Below are 25,179 nucleotides of genomic sequence, written 5' to 3'. Positions count from 1 at the left end.
ATCACAGGCTACGTGAAGTTTTGTGTGGATAACGCAGTTCCCACAAGGACAGTGTCTCGTTTTCCTAACAACACACCATGGATCACTAAAGAACTGAAAGCCCTACTAAATAAAAAGAAGAGAGCCTTCAGGTCTGGAGATGTAAGGATCAAATCAAACAGGTGCAGTCAGAACATAGGAAGAAGTTCTGTGAGGGGAAAGCCTACTACAAGGTCAAACGGGAGCACATGTTATAAGAGAACAACATGAGGGAAGTGTGGAAGAAGATGAAGACTACCACTGGCTACAAAGAGGCAGTAAAACATGCAGAGGATGGGAACAAGAATAGAGCTAATGAACTGAAGCAGTTCTTCGACAAGTCTGACTCACCCTTGTCAGTCAACATCTTCTCCCAATACTGTTAAGCCTCTGGGTGCTAGCTGAGGTGGTTCCCGATTACCAACTGTCATCTGTAACCTGCATGACCTTCCCCTATCACACTTCTGGTCTACAGCCCCCTTCCACTTCCTGGATTAGGACTATCTGCCTCTGACGATGAAGTGAGGAGAGAGCTGGAAAAACTCTGCATGAAAAAGTAGCAGGACTGGATACAATGAGTCTTTTAGCACCTGCTGTCTCTTTCCAGAGTTTGCAAAAGGTTTCCTAGCAGTGGAAATGATCCACTGTAGCCCCAGTGCCAAAGAGCCATAAAGCTCATAAAGCCATAAATACTCCAAGGACTATAGACCAGTTGCTCTTACTTCATACATCACAAATACCTTTCAGTGGCTGGCCCTAGAACAGCTGTGACCCCTAGTTTCAGAACATGTGGATCCTCTGCAGTCAGACACAGTGGAGGATGCTCTGATCTACATACTCCACAGAACCTACCATTACCTGCACAAGGCTGGCACCAGCTAGGATATTGTTGTTTGATTTTGCCCAGTGCCTTGAACGCCATTCTGCATCATCAACTGAGGAAAAAGGTCAAGGCTTTGAATCTTGATGCTCCCATAATCTCCTGGATTATAGTGTTTCTGACCAACAGACAGCAGTTTGTGAGACTCAGAGACAGTGGGACAGAAATGATGGTGTATAATACTGGAGCGCCTCAGGGAAGTGTCCTGCCTTCCATTCCGTTTACTTTCTACACAATAGACTTCCAGTGCAATAATCAGAGTACAGAAAGGTTGTGCAGGAACTTGTATTGTGGTGCAGGGAGAACTCATTGACAAAAGAGCTGGTGGTGGCCTCCAGTGTGCCAAAGAGCCCCTCCAGGAGGAGGATGTGGAAATGGCGCAGAGTTAGAAGTTCCTGGTGGTCCATATAAATAGCAAACTGGACTGGTGTGAGTGTGACAACACAGTGGTGCTGTACAAGATGGGCTAGAGCAGGCGGAACTTCTTCAGGAGACTCCGGTCTTTCGATGTATGTAGCAAGCTGCTGGAAATGTGTATGTGCATTGTTCTATGCTGCATTCTCCTGGGGAAGCAACTTGAGGTCAAAAGATGCATGATGTTGAACAAACTTATCAGGAAAGCCTGCTCCATCACAGGGCAAACCTGGGACACACTGGAAGCTGTTCTGGAAAAGAGGATGGTGGTAAAATTGAATTCCATCCTGAAAAATCTCCTCCATCCCCCCCGGGAGGTGTCATCTTGGAGTAATTTTGGCCACAGGTTCATTCCATCATGGTGTGCTAAGAAGTGCCTCTGGGAATCTCTTTAGCTCACTGCTATCAGGCAATCCAATGCAGTACATTTTGCATTTTCACAATATATTTTATTCATTTATTGATTGATTGTATTATTTGTCCTATTAATCTGTAGCCTTGTTTTTTATATTTCTGTTACTGTATGCATCTGAATTTTCCCTTAGGATTAATTAAGTTATCTAATCTAATCTAAACACACCATCACTTAACAAAAGAGATATAATTGCTTGAAGGACATGGTGTTAAATTTGTTGTTGAAGAAATTAATTATTTGACCTGTGCAGTAATGCAGCTGAGCCATAAAAGTATGCAAATGTGCAGCTGCTGAACTACACATTGCTGACAACACACAGTGGTCAAAGTGCAATATGAGACACTGCTTAAAGTCAATTTAGAAAAGATCCTGACTGCAATCAGACAACCATCTTTAGTGGTTCTTGATAAACATTAACCTTTCTAGAGGAAGGTAATGTTTATTTTGTTGGCAACAAATCTGACAACTGCTTATGAAACTGCTTATAAAAAAGGAATTGGATAGAGGAAGGGGAACCCGCCAAACACCACAGAGAAAAATGCAGACTTACTTGAGAATCAAGGTCTTCTCCCTTCACACACAGATTAGCATCAATCACATTCAGCCCAACTAGGAGTCCAACAATAACAGCCCCCTCTTCCTCTACCATGACAGCATAGTGCTCATAGAAGTCACTAAAATACAAAAGGAATTGATAAGTTTTGAAATGTTTACACATAAACCAAAAAAAAAACAGCAAATATCTGTAGAAATTTGAACAGTTTTAGACTTTTGTAGTAGCTAGTGTCAGAACACAAAAGAGGACATCAACTGCACTGCATGTACCAACTGAATAATGGTAAATTGTACCCTGGTGTTCATTTAACATTTATATAAACATCCTTATCCCCACATATTGTTACTGATGGCGATTTATTAACATCATAAGCAGGGTTTTTTTTATTGGGGTTTCTTAGTAGTAGAAATTGATTTCTTATCTTGTTGAAATGCAGAACTTGTTTGAGCATTTTTGCATAATGGTCAGATTAAGTGAGGATTATTTGTAAATGAATTAAGAAAACATTACGTTGGTTAAAAAAAAGTTACTTAGTAAAACTAACATACTAACAACACAATTAACATGCAAAATATATATGATTCAGGCGACGATGCGAGTGTCAGCCTTTCCAGCAGCTCTGTGTATGACTTTATCTTTAAAGTCTTTATCTTTCTACCCTTTTCTCTACTTTTCTTTATTTCCCTGTTAACTCCTACCACTTTCTTTTATGTGGACTCATTCCCTGGACGCTTTTTACTACTTGGAGATGGATTTTTACACACCGAGACTCGTCTATTCAAGTAGTCAACTTCAAGTGCTTCTTTTTTTAATAATAAAAAATAAAATATTCTTGTGAATTTCCCATTGGGATTAATAAAGTATCTATCTATCTATCTATTAAAACTTAGACTGGACCAGTAGTGTCAAATTTAGATCTTTGAGGGCTGCAGTTGTTGCAGGTTTTCATTTCAGCAACATCACTAACATCATTAATCAGTTACTAATGCTAAAGGAACATACATCCATCCATCCATCCATTCTCCAACCCGCTGAATCCGAACACAGGGTCACGGGGGTCTGCTGGAACCAATCCCAGCCAACACAGGGCACAAGGCAGGAACCAATCCTGGGCAGGGTGACAACCCACCGCAGGGAACATACATCTTTTTTCTTAATTTTAATTGGCTTGCTTTATAAGATTCAACTCTTAATCGTTTCTTTTATTCTTAACCAGCTAATTCTGGGGTCTAAAATGTAGCTCCAGAAGGACCCTCATTTTTACTTCATCCAGTTTATTAATTAGAAGCCAATTGTTGCTATTAATAAAACAATTAACTTTATGGCTTGTAAGTGTCCTCATTCTGCCACAAAAGGCATTTCTGAAACTGTTTATTTTCTTTATTTACTTAGAGCAACATCAAAATGTTTTGTTGACCAAAGCAAACAAATATTTCTCAAAGCTTCACTATTTCCTTTTAAAATATTTAATCAAGATAGGTATGAAGACCTAAAAGGTTCAGTGAGAAAACATTATCTGATCATCTGCTGGATCCCTTTGCATCACATTTTTGTTGGTATTTTATTTAAGGAAAAAAGAAACAATGAAGCTTCTTCTTCCTCTTTTGGCTGCTCCCATTAAGGTTCATCACAGCAGATCATCTTTTTCCATATCCTCCTGTCATCTGTATCTCGTTCTGTTACACCCACCATCTGCATTGTCTTCTCTGGCCACATCCATAAACTACTTCTTAGGCCTTCCTCTTTTCCTCTTATTTGGCAGTTCGATCCTTAGCATCCTTTTCAAAATATACCCAGCATCTCACCTCTGCACAATTCCAAACCCATGCAATCTCGCCTCTCTTATTTTGTGTCCAAACTGTCTAACCAGACTTGACCCTCTAATGTACTCATTTCTAATCCTGTCCCATCCTTGTCATACGCAATACAATTCTTAACATCTTTAACTCTGTCAACTCCAACTCTGTCTCCTGTTATTTGGTCACTCTTGCTGATACCAATCTGTCACAAATCACTCCTGACACTCTTCCCAACCCTGCCTGCACTCTATTCTTCACCTCTCTTCCACAGTCCCCATTTTATTCAAAACTGTCGATCCCATGTATTTAAACTCATCCACCTTCGCCAAGTCTACTCCCTGCATCCTCAGTACTCCTCTGACCTCCCTCTCATTTACACACATGTATTCTGTCTTATTCCTACTGACTTTCATTCCTCTCCTCTCTAGAGCATATTTCCACCTCTCCAGGGTCTCCTCAACCTGTACTCTTGCTACAGATCACAATGTCATCAGCAAACATGACACTCCATGGGGACTCCTGTCTAATCTCATCTATCAACCTGTCTATCACCACTGCCAATAAGAAAGGGCTCAGAGCCGATCCCTGATCTAATCCCACATCCACCTTGAATACATCCATCACTCCTACAGCAGACCTCACCACTGCCACACTTTCCTCGTACATATCCTGTACCACTCTTAAATACTTCTGTGCCACTCCTGACTTCCTCAAACAATACTACAACTCCTTTCTGGGCACTCTTGTCATATGCTTTCTCCAGGTCCCCATAGATGCAATGCAACTCCTTCTGGGTTTCTCTATACTTCTCCATCAACACCCTGAGAGCAAAAATCACATCTGTGGTGCTCTTTTCTGACATGAAATCATACTGTTGCTCGCTAATCATCAACTCTCTTCTTAACCTAGCTTCCACTACTCTTTCCCATAACTTCATGCTGTGGCTCATCAAATCTATCCCTCTGTAGTTACTACAGTTTCGTACATCTCCCTTATTCTTAAAAAGATCATTACCAGTACTCTTCTTCTCCACTCCTCAGGCATCCTCTCACTTTCCAAGATAGTATGAAATAATCTGGTTAAAAACTCCATTGCCATCTCTCTTAAATACCTCCAGGCTTCCACAGATATGTCATCTAGATCAATGGTCTTTCCATTCTTCATCCTCTTCATAGCTGTCCTTACTTTCTCCTTCCTAATCTGTTGCACTTCCTGATTCACTATCTTCACATCATCCATCCTTCTCTCTCTCTCATTCTCTTCATTCATCGGCCTCTCAAAGTACTCTTTCCATCTGCTCAGCACACCCTCCTCACTTGTGAGTATGTTTACATCTTCATCCCTTATCACCCTAACCTAATGGAAATCTTTCCCAGCTTGGTCCCTCTGTCTTGCCAATTCGTACAGGTCCTTTTTTTCCCTCCTTAGTGTCCAGCTTCTCATACAGCTCATCAAACACCTTTTCTTTAGCCTTTGCCACCTCTCTCTTCACCTTATCTCCTTGTACTCCTGTCTACTTTTTGCATCTCTTTGACTATCCCCACTTCTTCGACAACCTCATTCTCTGTATACCTTCCTGCACTTCCCTATTCCACCACCAGGTTTCTTTTTCCTCCTTCCCATGTGGAGATATGTCATGCCAAGGACCCTTCTTGCTGTGACCCTTACAACTTCTGCTGTAGCTGCCCAGCTGACTGGTACCAACCAGTGCTTGTTTTACCTGCTACCTGAACTCAACCTTGCTGTCTTCCTTTATCAGCTTCCATCCTCTCTCTCATCCTCACTCTCCTCCTCTTCTTCTTGATCTCCGTCATCCTACAGACCACCATCCTATGCTGCCTAACTACGCTTTCCCCTGCCACCACTTTGCATTCTATAATCTCTTTTGGATATAATCTACCTGTATACATCTTCTTCCACTTTTGTACGTCACCCTATGTTCCTCCCTCTTCTTAAATATACATATTCATCACAGCCATGCCCATCCTCTTCACAAACCGCTACCATCTGACGTTCTGCATTCCTCTCCTTGACACCATATCTACCCATCACCTCCTCATCTCCTCTGTTCCTTTCACCAAAATGTAAATTGAAATGTGCTCCAATCACCACTCTCTGTCCCTTGGGTACAATGTCCATCAATTCATCCAACTCATTCCAGAAATCTTCTTTCTCATCTATTGCACACCCAAATTGCGGGGCATATGCACTAACATTATTCATCACACCTTCAATTTCCAACTTCATAATTATCACTTTGTCTGACACTCTTTTCACCTCCAAAACACTCTTGAAATACTGTTCCTTCAGGATAACCCATACCCCATTTCTTCTCCATCCACACTATGACAGGACAATTTGAACCCACCTCAGATCCACCTGGCCTTACTCCCTTCCCTCACTTCTTCCTCTCCAACTGACTCTGGAAACAACTTCTCCCTCTTTGGCCAACAGTAGCCCAATTTCTAAAATTGGCAAAATTTTACACTAGATACCTTCCTGATGTAACCTTCCCCATTTATTTGGGCTTAGAACTGGCATGAAGAAACACACTGGTTTGTGAACCCCCTGTGGCTGAATGGTAGGTTATGGCTCTAAAAAACATAAAACTATTTTCAGTTAATAGCAGTAGCTGGTTAATAAGTAAGAATGTGGCTAGAATGAAGACCTACAGTATACCCACTGTGGCATTCGGGAATCTACATTTAACACCCCTGGGCTAGACCAAATCTAAAAAGATAACTGCAGAAAATATTTAGTCAAAAATCACAAAATGTAAATTAAAAGTTATCAGCTCATAGGGTTTGGGAGTCGTTTATAATGTGCTATTTGTATATTATTGGCCAATGACTGCTTGTTTTCTTTTCTTATTAATAAATTTACCACGAAAAGAGATATCAGCACAAAGTACAATTAGGTAAGGAAAAATGTCATCACTACCTAAACATCATGCCTATGAAATGATATGGCTGCAATCTGGCCTCCTGATTAACAAAGAAGCTAACTAGTATGATGTATAGGGCATTTGCCCTATAGTTTGCATATTGCATGCCTAGTCAGGAAAGGAGAACAAAAGAAGAAAATAACAGTTCTGCAGGTGAGTATAAATGCAATGCTTCTTATAATAATCTTAAAAACCTTCCATGTAGTAACATAGAAATGAAGTGAACCAGGCAGAACATACTGCATGGATTGTGCTATATGAACTCAGTCCCTTTTTATTTCTTTTAGAGAACCTTCATTTAACAAAAACAGCATTCTGCCTCTGGCAGTCAAACAGCAGTTTGAGTGTCAACCAGGGGCAGGAATGATCTGTGCTGGATTGCTTTAATACCTTCCTGTGCATGCACAACATACTCTACCTGAGCAGGTCTTTTCTTGTAATTAAGCACCGTAGGTAGTCTGCCAGTTTCTTTTGCATTAGAGCCAGTCTAATCCAGGCCCGTGCCCGGCCCAAGGGAGTCCTGTAATGATGAAACAGAAATATGCAGCTTATTTAATAGTCTATCTCCTTTATTTTAAAGCATGTATTAGTAAAATATTGTACATTCCATGAATAGCTGCATTCCAACTAATGTAGGTTTTGAAAAAAAATTCTTCTGTGCAAGATTTGATGTTACAAAGTGTACACAGACTTCTGCTTAAGTAAAATGTCAGGTTCAGCTTTAGGTCACCTAAAGCAGTGTTTCTTAACCTGTGGATCCAGAATTGGTTTTGTTTATAATGGCAGTGGGTTGTGATTGGACTCATATAATCAAGGGGGAACCATTACGATGATCACTCATGAATCAACATCTCTGACGATCACCCTTGAATCACCCAGGGTTCCGCAAGGCCTCTAACGCCCTGATCGAACAATGGCACTCAAATCACCTGGGGTGATTCATTTGTCACATTTCTATACTTTTAAAAATCTGCTTTCTCCATCTTAAAAATATTGCAAAACGAAGTTGGTTTCACCATGTTAGCAGATCTTGAAAACCTAGTTTATTCGTTTGTCTCAAGGAGAACTGACAAACTCTGGTAAATTCAGTGTTAGACAAAAGGCCTAATTTTATTTTGTGCATTTCTTGTAGGACAGTATCTAGCCATCTACATCATTGAAAAAGGGAGAAGGCTAGCATATGGTTTTAGAAGGCAGCTGCCTTGGCTGGTTGAACACCAGATGTGGGGCTGCAATATGAATAATTTGCAGTGACTTGGTGACACATGCTGGATGTAATTTCACTCATCCACCTGATCATTCTGATATCTGTTCATCCCAGCTCTGTTTCATGCTCTGCCTTTATTACCTTCATAGACCAGGTCCCAATCCACAGAGCATACAAGTCTTCACTCAGTTTTCATGAACTTTTCCCTTCAATGCATGCGAGGCTCCATTAGAAGTCTGAATGGCGAACAGATGCTGGAATTTATTCTATGCACCTCTCAGCCGAACTATCACTGATGTGCCCTCACTCCATTCAGCACTACAAATATCATCCAACTTTCTCTGTAACTACACTGCTGCTATCTAACTTCACACTTAACCACATCAGCATTATGCACCCCCTCCCACACACTTTCTTCTTCCTTTGACTTGTACTCTATAGATTGTGACAGACAGACAGACAGACAGACCTTTTATTTTATCCCCAGGGGGAAATTTGGCTTCTTACAGAAGCTCTTTAAATAAATAAGTAATAAATAGCTAGCTAAAAAAATAAATATACACATACACTTTGGTCTGAACACACATCTGAATGACTATAAAAGCAAGAAGATTGAAAACAAAGTTCTGACTTGGCTGTCCAAGTGAGGCAATATGCAGACATATTGCTGTTAGCATAAAAAAGAAGCAGCAGCATTTCTTGACACACTACTGCTGAATAATTTGTTGGCTGAAGGTACTCAGTGTTAATGTGTCAGAAAGAGGATGTACAGCTTTGTTCATAATGGCACTCAGTTTGATTTTAATTCTCTCCTTCACTACTACCTCCAGGGGTTCCAGAGTGCATTCTACAACTGAGCTTGCCCTGTTAATTAGCTTGTTGATTCTGTGGGCCTCTCTTGAAGAGATAGTATCAGCCCAGTACAACATAGCATAGAAAATCACAGTGGCCATCACAGAGTTGTAGAAGATGTGAAAGATGTCACTTCCCACATTAAAGGAACATAATCTCTTAAGAAAAAAGAGACTGCTCTGCCCTTTCTTATATAGTTCCTCTGTGTTCCCAGACCAATCCAAACTGTCATTGGACAACCTCTACATCCACTCCCTGAATAGTGACTAAACATAGAGGCTCTTTGGTGCGGTGAAAGTCAATAAACAGTTCCATGGCTTTGCTGATGTTAAGATGCAGACAATTCTCTTTGCACCAACAAACAAACTCCTCCACCTGAGTCCTACACTCTCTCATCTCCGTTATCAACACACCCCATAAGTTCAGAACAATTTGAGAATTTCTAAAAGTGACATGACTTGGTGTTATATTTATTGTCTGAGGTGTACAGAGTGAAGAGAAAAGGACACAGGACTGCTGTGTATGGTGCTCTAGTGTTGCTCACATCCATGTCAAAAACACAGTCCTCGAGTCTCACAAGCTGCAGTCTGCCCAACAGATAGTCCATTATCCAGGACGTAACCTAACATTCTATTATCCTTCTTAATGACTTTTTAATACTATCTGGAAATTAACAGTGACAAGTACACCACAACTATTAAATCCTTCTCATAAGGTGTATTATAATTTTCAGACCTCCCATTCTATGTGTAATATTTTACATTTACTTACATTAAACTTCACCTGCCACTAATCTGCCCAAGCCTGTATGCTGTCTAAATCCCTCTGTAATGATCAATAGATTCTAGATTATCTAGCAATCCTCATAACTTGGTATTATCTGCTTATATTCCTATACAAATCAACTATGCATATATATATATATATGCATATATATATATATACATATATATATACATATATATATATATATACACATATATATATATATATACATATATATATATACACATATATATACATATATATATATATATACATATATATATATATATACATATATATATATATATATATATATATATACATATATATATATATATATATATATATATATATATATATATATATATATATACATATATATATATATATATATATATATATATATATATATATATATATATATATATATATATATATATATATATATATATATATGCATATATATATATATATATATATATACTAGCAGAATACCTGCGCAGCAGAGAAGTAGTGTGTTAAAGAAGTTATGAAAAAGAAAAGGAAAAATGTTAAAAATAACGTAACATGATTGTTAATGTAATTGTTTTGTCATTGATATGAGTGTTGTTCTCATATCTCTCTCTCTCATATATATATATATCTATCTATATCTATATATATATATCTATATCTATATCTATCTATATCTATATCTATATATATATATCTATATATATCTATATCTATATCTATATATATCTATATCTATATATATCTATATCTATATATCTATATCTATATATCTATATATATATATACTAGTAAAATACCAAGGCCAGCGGAGAAGTAGTGTGTTAAAGAAGCAATGAAAAGAAAAGGAAACATTTTGAAAATAACGTAACATGATTGTCAATGTAATTGTTTTGTCACTGTTGTGAGTGATGAGTGTTGTTGTCATATATATATATATATATATATATTTACACACACACACATAAACATATATATATACATATCTATACATATACACATATATACATACATATATATATCTACATATATACACATACATATACATACACACACATATATACACACAAATACATATATATATATACATACATACACACACACATATATAAACATATATATACATATACATACATATCTACATATATACACACACAGCTATTTCAGATCAGTGCAATACGCTGCTTGTTAAAACGGATAACTCCCGCTCTTACGTGCAAGTCTGCGTGGATATTATGAACTATCGTATTTGTTCAAGTTCTATTTAAATTTTAAATAGAAGGAATTTTTATTTAGTCGACAGAAATATCTTTGGTAGGAATGGTAAAAACAGACAGGAATATTATTCCTGAATAAATCAACTCAAACCTTAAACAACTTATAATATTTTGCTCTCCATAAAAATATATCCTGTCTAAATTATACAAGTTAGAAATAAAGTAAACATTAAAAGAACAAACATTCAAATTTCTTTACTCTTATGTAATTTTATATAAAAAATAAACTTAGATTTTAAATATCCCAAAAGATTTTGCTCTCCATAAAAATATATCCTGTCAAAATTATACAAATTCAAATATGAACATGCTGCATAACAAAACCTGGAAATATAAATAAAATGTGTTCCTTTCAGCAATAACAAATCAAATCATTCAGTTGTCTTTGCTCATATGTCATTTTAGAGCTGGACGCCTGGCATCTTTTTGGCACAAGTTCGTTTCTGTTAGTGTGAGGTTCTGTGTTGTGGAGATTCTCAGGATGGATTGCAGGTGCTCATCAGTGAGGCGACTCCTGTGTGCTGTTTTGTTAGTCTTTATCACTGAGAAGAGCTTCTCACACAGATATGTGCTACCAAACATGCACAAGGTTCGAGCCGCATGTAGACGGACTTTTTGTTCTTCAAAGTCACCAAAGCGCCGTGCAAACTCAGTGCGCTCAGTTTATCAGCAAAGTGCGATTTGGGAACACCGTAGTGACGACTTGGTTTAACATTACTTGGCAACAGGGAAAGTGGGGCAAGGTGCACTTGGTGCATTTGTGTCTCCCATAAAAGCAGCTTCACTTGAAATCACTTTGTGATTGTGCACGGGTAAAACGTCCGCTGAAGTGTCAGATTCTTATTTAATTATTCTGCTTTCTGTATCTTCTGCATTGCATTCAGGTTACCCTGATGTTTTGTCTCATAGTGCCGCCTTAGATTAAATTCTGTAATTACAGCCACATTAGCTCCACAAATGAGACACACGGGTTCAGTAAACATATACTCAGCCTCCCATCGGTTTTAAAGGCTCTATTTTCAGAATCAACTTTTCTCTCAGCATCGTGTGAGCTAGCTTCGCAATAACTTGCAGCATCATAAGCTAGACTTGATTAACGCGGTAAGTGTTCGGCAAGGCAGCTGAAGCGCTGCATTATGGGATCTGTAGTTTATTGTGTTACCACCATATACCTGGGCCATTAATAACAATAATACAGTATATAAAATGATCTCGCGGGCGGATATAATTACACGGGCGGATGTGGCCCGCGCCCTTGAGTTTGACACATATGGACTAAATAGAACTTGAAAAGATATATTTTTCAAATGTGATCGCGCAATTCAGATAGAGTTGACGCGCACTACAGCCTGCATCCTCCCTCGCTCTTACTTTTTACCGCTCATCTAATGAATACACTGAGTATGGCTTTACCAAAACAATCATTGATGGCGAATAAAGTATCCATTATTCGAGTATGTAGATCGGGATATATATATATACATATATATATATACCCGCGATCGCAGCGAGAAGTAGTGTGTTAAAAAGCTAGAAAAGAAAAGGGAACATTTTAAAATAACGTAACATGACTGTCAATATACAGTATTTGTTTTGTGAGTGTTACTGAGTGTTGCTGTCATCAAGGATTTGATTATCATTATTTCTTTCAATCAGGTTCGTATTTGTAGGATGTGTTGTGTTCAAGTTACATTCCGTGTTTGTCAATCGCTGTAAAGATGACAGGTTTCATTCATCGATTCGTTTCTTACTGCATCAATAAACAGCTCGTCTTCTTCTTTATCTGAGACCTGACACACTGCATGCACGGGTTTTTTTACACTGTCTTCCTTTAGCGGGACATTGACTTTTTCCACCGTGTGCTTTGTTTCCGCAGTAGCTGGATTTATGAATATGCTTATCAGACGCTTCATATTTTTGCTGCCTTTTCAATTGTGTAATTCGGTTTTGTTCAGCTCTTTGGAACTGTTGCTTTTATCTGTGCACGCGCCAGTTCACGTGAGCCGCCGGTGTACATGCATCGAAGGTTCCCAGCTGTGCTGGTGCCATCTCGTGCTATGTCCATGGCTGTATTTAAATGTTACCTTAGTCCTGGCACTTAAAACTATCTCTTGCAGTTTCACTGAGTTTGTGTCAAACACCACCCTGACCATCTCATCTTCCTCTCCATAAACACAGTCCTTCACCCGTGAATATTTAGTGGAGTTTGCTATTGGATTGCCGCTGACGGACGGCCTTATATGGGCAGGCACTAAATTACAAACGCCAGCGCAGCCTGTCTATGAACTTAATTTAAAGTGTAGGTTTACATCGTGCTTTGTTTCAAGTAGCAGAACTCATGAATATGGTTGTATATGTCACTCGCCGCTTCTTATTGTTTCGCTGCCTTCTCAATTATATAATGCATGTTTTCTTCAGCGCTTTTGAGGTCTTCCTGGTTTTCTATGTACTGCGTGATTACGTGGGAGGCGTGATGATGTCACATGAAACTCCGCCCCACGGCGTTCAAGCTCATCTCCATTACAGTAAATGGAGAAAACAGCTTCCAGTTATGACCATTACGCGTAGAATTTCGAATAAAACCTGCCCAACTTTTGTAAGGAAGCTGTAAGGAATGAACCTGCCAAATTTCAGCCTTCCACCCACACGGGAAGTTGGAGAATTAGTGATGAGTCAGTGAGTGAGTGAGTGAGGGCTTTGCCTTTTATTAGTATATATATATATATATATATATATATATATATATATATATATATATATATATATATAAAAAAATAGTAGTGGCCATAGCACTGACCTCTGTGAGACACCATCCTTAAGCACCCCGATTTTGCTTCCTGTCTTTTAGCCAATTCTGCACCCATCTATACCCATTTAATATGCCCTAAGATTAGCATTAGAGTTATTAGTCTTATATGCCTAATAGTTTTTAAACCTATTCCACTGTTCCAGGATTGTCTCCACACTTAAAAGCTCATACCAGTTTATCTCTTTTAGACTTTGCCGCATTTGTACAAAATGATCCCTACCAAAGTTAAAATTAACAGTGTTAGTGCCAAAAGTGGTGTCAGGAATCTTTTAAATAGTACTCATAATATAATAAAAAAAAATATTTTTTTCCAAGAACTACTGAACCAACGTATGTTACTAGTAAGCTATGTATGGCCTCTTGTATTCTACATTGACATTTTAAATTCAAAAGTATGTAAGTTAGAGGTTTAATTGTCACAGTTATTACTAACTTTGATGCACGGTAAAAGTTAAATATGAGAAAATGAAAGCACAGCTGCCTATCAGCAATATAGAGTTTTAATTTGTCTTGGTACAGGAAACACAGTTTAGTAACACTAAGGCTTTGATAAGATGTCTATTACTGTTTAGATTAGGTTTTGATCTGCTTGAAGTGAATAACATTACTTTTGGTTGATGCCTTCACCTGCCTTTGTCATGTGGCCCTTTATCTGCGTTTAATGTGCTGTCTTCCTCAGTTTGCTTTATATCAGTGTTTCTTAATCTTTCTAGTGTTGCAGCCCTCTTTTTCCACTTTTCAAACATGATTCAGCAGTTCTACCTTTATTTACTTTTAGTTTCACTCATTCCCTTAGTTCTCTTGATCTTTCCTATTCACCCTGTGCTCTATTTTTTTTTATCTCTGTCAATCCCTCTATTAAACCAGTCTCAGCTATATATCCATTTCTTTGGAAATCCATTTTTCAATGTCTGGGCTTATGGCCTGGCTGTCAACATTCTTTCATTGTGTTGGGATTCATAAAATTATATCTTGTCATAGGAAACACAATTACATATGTAACCATTTCCAGTGTGTTGCAGATTATGACCAAGTAAAAAGGGAATTTTCATATTTGCATTCTGTTTATGATATTCTCAAAAAAAAACCCCAAAAAAAAAAACATTTTAGCCTATCTGATCATCTTCTTCTGGTCTTCAGCTTGTCTTCTTCTCTGAACATAACCATCACCTTCCCAATTTTATATCCTTATTCAGTTGGATGTATGAACTCACTTTTATTCCCATTAATTGATAAGGAAATTTTAGCACTGAACAGTATAGCTGGTAAATGTAAATCTCTCAACCCTTACCGATAGCTATTTATTTATCTACTTTGATTTCTTGGAAGAACAAATTAACAAGGCCTCAGTTATGTCCAATTGACTTGGAATTTAGATTTCTATATTGTTATTTTATTCACACTGCCTGCAAATGCTACAGTGGTACCTAAACTGTTTTATATAACATTGACTACAAAATTATCTAATTCAATTTTAAACAGTCTTGTGACCTGTAAGAAGACTTACATATAAACTATTTTGATGGCTCAAGGAAATGTCATTATTTTATTCATCAAATCATTAAAAAAAGAATAATTTCTGAACAAAGATAATTGAAAAATAATAAAAACAAACTCTAAAAGCTTTGCTTTAAACAAAGGTCAACCAAATACTCATTATGGAAATGTAAATACAGAACTTTTAATGTAAAATGAATTACTTAAAATCAGAGAGAAAATCTTTATTTGAACATTTACATTATGTTTTTAATACACTGAGAGTTTAGTTTAATTCAGCTCAGCTCAATTTGATCAATTCTTATATAGCATTGTTTAAAATTACAAAAACAATTTATTTTCCTTTGATAGACATTCAAGAAATGTAGATTTTTTTCAATTGTTATTCTGGGAGGCAAGCCTTTGGGAATTTCTTCTCAGTTTTTTTCTTTTAACAGCTCATCCTCTGTGCTACATACTACATGTTTTGCAGAGAATTTATTCAAAAATACTAAAAATGTTAAGAAAATGTTGGCTAACATAAGCTACATATCACATTAACAGAACAACTGTCTATTTTTTCCACCCACACAGTAAGAAACTAGCACTGACCTCTTTGGAACATTACTAGTCCACTATTACATAGGTATTAAACACCCAAGAACTAGCATGCCTCTTAGGATGAGGTAAACAAAATATTCTCATTACAAGAAAACATGCAATTTTCTTTCTAAACCGCTACAGCCTACCTGAGCTAGAAAAGGGCGCAACACAGGAACAAAACCTGGACAAGACGCCAAACCATTGTAGGGTGAACACACACACTCCCACTAGAGTGAAAACCCACACAGACACAGGGAGATCATGCAAACTCCACACAGGGAGAACCCAGGATGCAAACTGTAGTCTCCATACCGCAAGGCAGCGGCACTAAATTATAAGCATGTAACAGGAAACAAAAAGTAAGAAAGGAATATGTTAACAGAAAACAAAAATGCTTACTTTAGCCCCGGTAAGTCCCTTACACTTGCTGCGATTTCCCCTGCTTCTGGGCACAGCTTTTCCACAAGTTCAAGTGGTCCCCACAGTGACTTGTTAAAGCTCAGGAAAGACTTCTTTACTATGAACAGAGGAACATATTGTTATTCAGGTAAAACAGAAGTTTATTAAAAAAAAATATCACAAGGCGCTTTCAATGTATTTAAAATGGATTAAGAAGTCTCAGCATCACTTTTTAGTTATGTTTGCTTATAATGTAAAAAAACACTCCTTCTGTTTGTCCTCACGTTACAACTTGGCTCCCAATGGTCCAATCTGTGCAACCTAGATTATGGATTGACTTCCCGTTTCAAATTTCTTTGTGAGAGGGTAATTCAACTTTAAAATTTTATAGTTTGCTTTTTTTCTTGATTGAAAGCAGCAAAACAGAAAGACTCCGGTGCGAGCAGCGACTTATGCCCGACTCTGACTGTAATGGTGGCAGTTTTAACCTGTGCATGTCTAAATCATACTAGCTAACTTCTCTAGCAGCTTGAAATAAGCGAAACGATCTTTGTGACATTAAAGTTAAAAAAGGCAAGCAACCTAAGTAGAAATGAATGAAAGCGAAAACAAGCTCACTTAGCCTGTCTCGTCGACACCTTATGCATACAGTGAATAAATATGTACTCAACATTCACGTTACACTACAAACAAGCGGACTGTTGCATTACCTGCAGATTGTAAGAATTCAGTATTGCTCTAACACTGACAAAGTGCCACAATGATCCATAAATAATCACGACCCAATGCTGCCAAACAATTTTAGCTCAACATTTAATATAACTCTCCATTGGGTACTAAAAATGTTCAAAAGTTTAGGTTCTTCCAGAAATGTTCATGTTTTTGATAGAAATTTATATTTTTCTATCAAGTTACCATTAAATTGATATAAATATATAGCCAAGGCATTACTAATGTTGCAAATGGTTATTACTGCTATGAAATAACTGATAATGTAAAGTACTATTAAAAACATGCAGTTATTGCAGTCTACCAACACTTATCATTACACTGTATCATCACTGTTTCTTATGAATATGACTCACTCTTGCAAAAATTATTTAAAGAACAAGAATGTCATAACTAGTAACTCTTTGATGAACTAAAAAAGGTTATAATGCTCATTCAAAACAATTAACCAAGTCCCAAGACACAAATGAATGTAACATGTATACATTTGCAAACTTGCTGTAAAATGTGTTTCGACAAATTTTTGTCTGCATCACACACAGTTTATTCATTTTTTTAAAGCAATTCTCTGCTTGTATTTAAAAAACGTAGGGCTTTAAATCAGCTTTAATCAGATTACCCGGACTATTACTAAACACGGAGAATTGTGAACTTTATTACAAGTACATAGAAAAAATACTAAGGATGGCACAACAATCCATAAACAGGTAAAATATACACTGTGCAAATAATGAAGTAATGGATTCATTACTCCAAAGTCTCTCTTTAAATGTCTACTGTAGCATAGTTGTATTGTTGGCATTTGTAGTAATAACTGTAAAAAAAAATCTTTAGACAGCCAACAAACTAAATAAGTTGATAAAAATGTTAATGTATAGTTAAGATTTATTTGAAAAAAAAAAAAAAAATCACAGCTTGCAAAAGTATTTGTTATACTCTATGAATTCTTCTTTTGGACTCCTCCCCATCAATCACTTCCAGCTATGGGATATTTTAGGGGTGCCTCGTGTGTACAGTATGTTTAAGATTATCCACTAAATTTTCAATGATGTTCAAGTCTGAGGACTGAAGAGGCCCATTCCAAAGCCTTCAGCTTCTGTTACTTAAAGTACTTCATAGTTGATTCTAAATTGTGTTTTGGATTGTTGTCTTGTTGCGTAAACCATCCTTTTTTAAGCTTAAGACTCATGGTGGACTGATATTCTCATGAAAGATTTGTTAATATTTAGTAGGATCCATTCTTTCTTTATTCAAACACAACCCCAAAACATAGCAGATCCACCCCTGTAATAAACAGTTGGCAAAGTGTTCTTTTCTGCTCCTCTTTTTTTCACTGACATAGTGCTTGGTTCCAAAATGTCGGAGTCTTATGCAGATTTTGTCTTAGATAATAAGGACCTTGCTTTTTGTGAAGAGACTGAAGGTAAAGTTTTCTTCTGATGATTCAAGGTGTGAGTAAGTAACACTGCAGAGTAGAGCAGTGCACCACTACTCTTTTCTCAGATAAACTTGATTGCAGGTTCCTTGCAGTCATATTTGCATTTTGCTTTGCCTTCCTGAACACCATACAAGCGGTTCCATCTGTCACTTTCTTAGTCTGTCTTGACCAACAGGGTTCCCCTTAACAACCATTTCTTAAAGGTATTTCAGACTGGGGAAATAAATGGCTAGGTGGAAGTGTTTTTGTAACTTTTTATAGTCTTCCCCTGCTTTGTAGGCATCAATAAGTTTATTTTTCAAATCCTCAGTTAGTTGCTTAACGTCCTTAGCATTGCATGTAAAAAGTGTTGCTTTTTTTTTTTGGCATGAAAAATCAAATTTTTATTAAATCTCAAAAGTATAATAATAACACAAATAAAAATAGTAATGATGAATAAAAATAATATGAAATGAACAATATAAACAAAAATAACAGTAATACTACTACTATTAATGATGCCAAAACAGGATATAATCTCAAAATGAGTTATTTGTGTGGTAAACCTTAAAGCACGTTGAAAGGCACAATCTAACGTCACAGCCAAGACAATAGCGTGCTTCTTTTTGGATTTTCTTTCCAGATTTATCAGTTTTTGAACAGCACATTACACAGGTATGAGTTGGATTCTGTTTTTTAATCTGCTGGAGGTACATAATCAATAAAATGTCTACCAATAAGATGCTCTGGATTGATCTGCGATGTGCTGGATCGACCGCATCTCTTTAGCAATTGTGTGGACGGTGGACATGTGGCAATGATTTGTTCTACAAGCTGGTATGTAAAGTTTGCATGAGATAGAGTTTCACCAGCTTTTTGTTTGTACAAGACAAATGCACTCCAAATGCACTGTTCCACCAGGTGACAAAATATCTTTTTGTATTTCTTTTGTTACAAACACATAACGGGATAGAAAATCAATTCTTGATCTATGTCGTCCATCATGCTATTGTAGTCGACCACAGCACAAGACTGTGTAACCTTCTTGTTGCCTTTTGCCTGTACAGTGACTATACCTGCATTATGTACAGTGCTAAGATAAAAATCTTTCTTGTCTTTCCATTTCAGCACAAACACTTTACCCTTTTGCCCAGCTACTTGCACACCTCGCTGTAACTTAGCTCTGCCAAATTGGGACTCACTATTCCATATGCACCAATCTTTCTTTACAGCAACATGTGAAATAGCTCTGCCAAAGTATAAAAATTGTCCATGGTTACACAGTAACCTTGATGAAGTAGAGCATCTATCAAAGCCAGCACTGATGACGTAGCAATGCCATACCGATCTTATTTCATATCAAACATTGTCTCTTTCCCTGTGTACAGAACCAAATTCCAGATGTTTCCCATTTATATAAAACTTTATGCCAAATCTTGCTCTCTTTGATGCTATGTACTATATCCATATCAGTCTGCCCTTATAAGCCATGAGACTGTCATCGATGCTGACATCACAGTCCAGAATGTAAATGCTCTGAAATTTTGCTACAATGACCTGGTATTTCTCCCAAATTTTCTTCAGTTTGGGTGCTGGATGGGTACTCTCATCAAAGTCTTCATTGTTGGTAAAGTACAGATGTTTCATAATTAGTAAAAAACCTGTGCTCAGACATAATAATTTCTCCAAAGAACGGCAGCACTGACAGCACTTTACAGCTCATGTGATTTTCGGTTCTTACGCAAGATGCATCTGTACTGTATCTGTTCCAAGTGACACTTGGGACTAATGCTTTTAGTGCGGTTTTCACAGTCCGAGTAACGCTCGGGTCTAATGCTAAAGAGGCTACTAGAGTCTTGCAATTTGCTTGAGGAGACAAAGAATTGATCATATATGCTATATATTGCCTTGGATTCCTGTATGTCTAATCATTTTCCTCTGACGATGACTCCTGATAGGAGTTGAAAGCTTAAGAATAAAAAACTACTTTAAGATACGCAATTCATGTTCTCCCATAATGGATTTCCAGCTACATATTTTACAAACACACACACACACACACACACACAGCAAAGCTCCAGACAACAAAAAATATCTAAGTTAGATATGTTTCTTTAGAAATATGGCATAAACAGGCAAATGTGATTTTTTTTTTTTTACAAAATGTAAACAGTTTGTTTTGTAAACTTAAAAAAAATGAACTGTACAGTGAATAGAACCCTAAGTATACATTTAGGACTGCTTCATACAAGTATATGTTTAAAAGCCTATAAATACTTGCATTTATGCAAACACTTTCTTTTATGAAAAGATATCCTTAACATGAAAAAACTACATGAAGCAAGCGCAAATAAACAAAAAAAAAATACATCTCTATATTTTCTTTGTGGAAGCTTATGAGTTTCAGTTGTGATCATTACCTCAGTTTAAACTTTTCTGCTGCCTCAGCATGCTTACCTCCATATTTGGCAGAAATTTTGCTAAAATTTTACAAATGCATTTTGTGACCCATCTTCAAGGTGATGGGTTTAAATGATGTTGCAGAAAAGCACTCTAAAGAAAAACTCACAAATGCCCCTGGTGTACTGAATTGTTGTGAATAAAAAGGTTTTGCAATGGCTCTAAACACAAAATGTTGATTGTCCCAGGAGACTTACTCTTCTCTATGTCAGAATTTTACCAACAACTGCTGTTCATGGGGCTGCTCACTTTCACTCACATGGTGCAATATTCTTGAAGGAACTGGCTGTATTTTACTGACATCCAATCTGCCAGTTTTAGTTGCTGTGTCAACCTGTCTAAATTCAACAAATCTTGATAATATAATACATGCTATGTTTGAATATCCTGACAAATAAAATCAAGCCATATTCACTTGTTTGATTTTTTTTAGGTTACTTTTGTGTTTGTAAATGTCAGCTAATTTGCCTTTGACAACAGATCATAAGTACTGCCTTAGGCCTGAGATGTCTGACTTACAGGTATTCTGTTTATAAATAAGCATCACAGCAGGCTTTCTAATCATCCACAATGGAAAATAAATGCCACGTGTTCTATTTTTCTGTTGGATATTTCAAAAGTTGTATTTTAAAGGGCATTTCAATATTGTTAAAACTCCTTTAGCTCCTTTCTTTCACAGTAATCCAAGTACAGCCTCAGGTCTGACAGACGTTTACTGCTTTCTGTTTCTGTATTCTAACTGGTTGGTTCACACCTATCATACAGATCTAAACATCAAGGTGGAGCTTAAAATGATAAACGACCACACCTCCATTTCATTTAAGCAAACACAACAAAATGCTGAAATTATTTTAGTCTGGAGTTTTTATTCCTTAGCCACCTGTTCTCGATAGCTGCAATTTAAACTGCATCATACACAAATATTTTAGTCAGGTGCTGTAGGTTTACAATGGAAATGCATTCATTTTAGTGTGAGGCAAAAGCATTAACCATTGTGCCATCTTGAGAGTAAAGTGTAAATAACTGCAATTACCTTTTCGCAGGAGATGTATTATTATAATTACTCCCACATTACAGAACAATAGCCCTAACTATAACCTACCCTAATATCGGAGTTACTGCTTCCACTGATAAAAGTACTGAAGGTTAATAAGCCTGTTAACAGAGTGCTCTGAGTCTAGTGCAAAGCTACTTGACATTGCTTTCTATAATGAAAAATAATGTATTTCATTGTATTTTGTTTGTTTTAATGGTTTGATGAATAAATATTTACATCATCTGTTACATAAGCCATAGTTAAATAATACACCCAATAACTACCAGTTAACAAAATCTACAAGAAAGTAAAATCAATAAACGTGTCACCATACTCAACAAAGAATCATTATTTCATATAGGATGTATTAAATAAATGCTTTCAAATAAGTACATACAGTAAATGATATCCGTGTTCAAAACAGAAAGGAAAACTAAATTACCTTTAAGGCCATGCTTCAGGCAGTGCTCCATGACAACAAAAAACTGCTGCAGAGGTGGGTAATCAGAGTCCAAAGTCCGGCCAAAACTTAGTGCTGACTCGATCAGTCCTTTGATGCTAAGCTTTGCCATGTTTAGTAAATTGGCTCGCTCAAGTGCCATGGGTTCTCTTAAAACTGGAAAAGAAAAATGAGTCAGAGAGGCGTACTCCAGAGTTCAGCATTAATAATGTTTTCAAATAAAAAAAATAATTAAAATAAGGGAAAAAAAAAAACCTTAAAATTTTGATGAAGAAATATACAAAACACAAAGCTGGGGTAAAGGTGGATACCTAACAAATTAAACACAAAATTTTGTAGATGGTAAATATACCACTGCCTACACTACAACAAAACATAAATATAGGGTATTTTTTCCTGTGCAGACTTCATGAGTGCTCTTCTTCCATAATTACATACCATAAGGCATTAAAAAACATACAAATACGGTATGATTCTTGGGTTGAACTACAGTACATTTTAAAAAAAAAAAAAGCACAATATAGTGTCAATTAAGAAATAATGTTTCGGAACCACCTGCTATTTAGTTATTTCATCATTAGTCCAACTTTTAATAATGGTATGGCAAAAAAACAAAACAATGTAGATCAATTTTCTGTACTTTATTTTTCAAAAAAAAAAAAAAGGAAGCCAGAGCTTACTGAAACGTTTGCAGGATGGACAATCTCAGCCTTGAATGCTCTCAGCAACCAATGAGCAGTTTCTGATAATCTACCAGATGCAAAGACACACATCATCATGTGGCAGACTCCTTTCCCACGTGATTAAGTTTTGGTATTTGCTTTGGGCTAGGCCATAAATTTACAATGTTGCATTCTGCTCATTTTCATTTAAGCATACATGTGCTGATAAACAATATTACCAGCAATCAATGAATGATTACTTGCGTCACTGATGAATGTTACTTTGTCAAAGATTTAAACCATGTCATAGAAGACATTGTAAATACTCCTTTTAAAGCAGGCTCTTATGTCTCAACTGTATACAGAAAAACTGAAGCCTTTGCAGAGAAGGCACAAGTTGGTGAAAATAATTTATATGCCTGTTGAAAAGTGTGTTGCAGTGATATTATGGCTACTAATGCTGGCTTTTGATTAGATCTTTATCTTTGTTATCTACCCTGGGTAGTAAATGTACTTCAGTTACTCATGAGGGAAGTGACTCCATGAAATTGTGGTTGGCAATGAAAGGAAATGGAAGGGCAGTTGATAAGTCATATACACCCATCAATGCCTCAAAGGAATCTGACACAAATTATTACAACCAAAACGGATCTCTCTTAATTTTAGTTTAGGCTATAACTGATCATCTGCACTGATACATTTGCTTTTTGGGAGAAATTAAAGGCTGAGATACTGTATGTGACTTAGTAAGAAACGTGTACTTTTAATATAGTTAAAAAACATTTATTCACATGAAGGGCTTGGTTACATACATTTCTAAACATATAAGCCATACAGCTGTTGTAACTGAATACTAACATTTACTACTAAATGGACCTTTGATTTTAACTTAACTATTCTGTCTAGTTGTTCCTCCATTCTTTTCTGATTACTTCTGTAAACCAGTATTTTGCTTCGGAAGAAAAGCTTAGCCAGATTAGTCAGGCTAATTTCTTTCTAGGTGCTAATTTATTCACCTGTCCTTTTTCTACATTAATTGGGATACCCCTGTAGCTTATTACAGTACACTGAAGCTAACTAGGAGTATACTCTTTGGCCAAATCTGAGAATCATCCCAGCCCTAATACGCATGCTTTTCATAAATATGCTATTTTTTAAAAATGATTCTGTCTTAAGGCTTGGTTAAGAGTTTTCCCATAAGTGTGCAATCATTTATTTTGTTTCTCACTTGCTACCTTCATGTACGAAAGGCTTTAAATTGTCTGAGAAAGCTGCAAAACTTGCTGGCCTAGATCTCCCAAACAGAAGACCAATACACACTGTGAAAAATTCTAAACTCTGTGAATACACAGAAGATCTGACAGTGTCTCTGCAAATTTGTGTCAGTGATTGCGGGCGCAAAGTAAGAATAAACCCTACATTTAAGTTCAGCTTTATGAACTGACAAAGAGCTAAACTCCAATTAAAAACATTCAAATAAACATGCACATTGAAAAAGAATGATCTGACTGAACAACGTGGTGTACACTTTAAGTAACATATTACATAGGGAATATTAGAGGGTTATATCCATATTTATGTTTTGGGTGTTTTCACTTGCTGTGTATAAGAAGGTGAACAACTAAAAATAGATAAAAGAAACTGCTAAAGAAGCTAATAAAAGTATAAAGGGTCTTTTATATATAAACAGGAAAATTTGTGATTTTCCATAACGGCTATATTCATAAATTAAGGCCATGCTGAATGTGTGAATTAATTACAGGAGTTTGAGGAGATGGCTGGTTTAATGTTACCCAAAAAAACCTTTCTCACCAACACTATAAATAAATTTAAACATATTGAATTTAATTATATGTGTGTAACCTGCCACCCCTTGAAGAAAAGGTGAAAGTTGAGATTACATTCTATCTTTCATTGCCATCCATTAAAGCAGAAAAGGATCCACTTATGTGGTTAGAAGAGCCATGCATCAGAGCTACCTCACCTTGC

General features: G+C 36.6%; 1 protein-coding gene across 3 annotated transcripts in view; it reads right to left on the bottom strand.

Moving 5' to 3' along the window:
• rufy2 (RUN and FYVE domain containing 2) overlaps positions 1-25,179 on the bottom strand; it is a 90,027-nt gene that overhangs the window by 49,830 nt on the left and 15,018 nt on the right. For all 3 annotated transcript variants that reach the window (XM_039737700.1, XM_039737708.1, XM_039737691.1), the window contains exons 2-5: positions 22,511-22,684; positions 16,427-16,544; positions 7,445-7,546; positions 2,278-2,401 (exon numbers count right to left, since the gene is read on the bottom strand). In XM_039737700.1, coding sequence (XP_039593634.1) covers positions 2,278-2,401; positions 7,445-7,546; positions 16,427-16,544; positions 22,511-22,670 — 504 coding nt within the window. In that variant the 5' untranslated portion in view covers positions 22,671-22,684. The remainder of the gene's footprint in view (positions 1-2,277; positions 2,402-7,444; positions 7,547-16,426; positions 16,545-22,510; positions 22,685-25,179) is intronic.

The sequence above is a fragment of the Polypterus senegalus genome, chromosome 1 (genome assembly GCF_016835505.1).
Source record: "Polypterus senegalus isolate Bchr_013 chromosome 1, ASM1683550v1, whole genome shotgun sequence".
NCBI classification, from domain to species: Eukaryota; Metazoa; Chordata; class Cladistia; order Polypteriformes; family Polypteridae; genus Polypterus; species Polypterus senegalus.
Note: the sequence above shows the minus strand (reverse complement) of the source record. Positions and strands in the feature narration are given on the sequence as shown.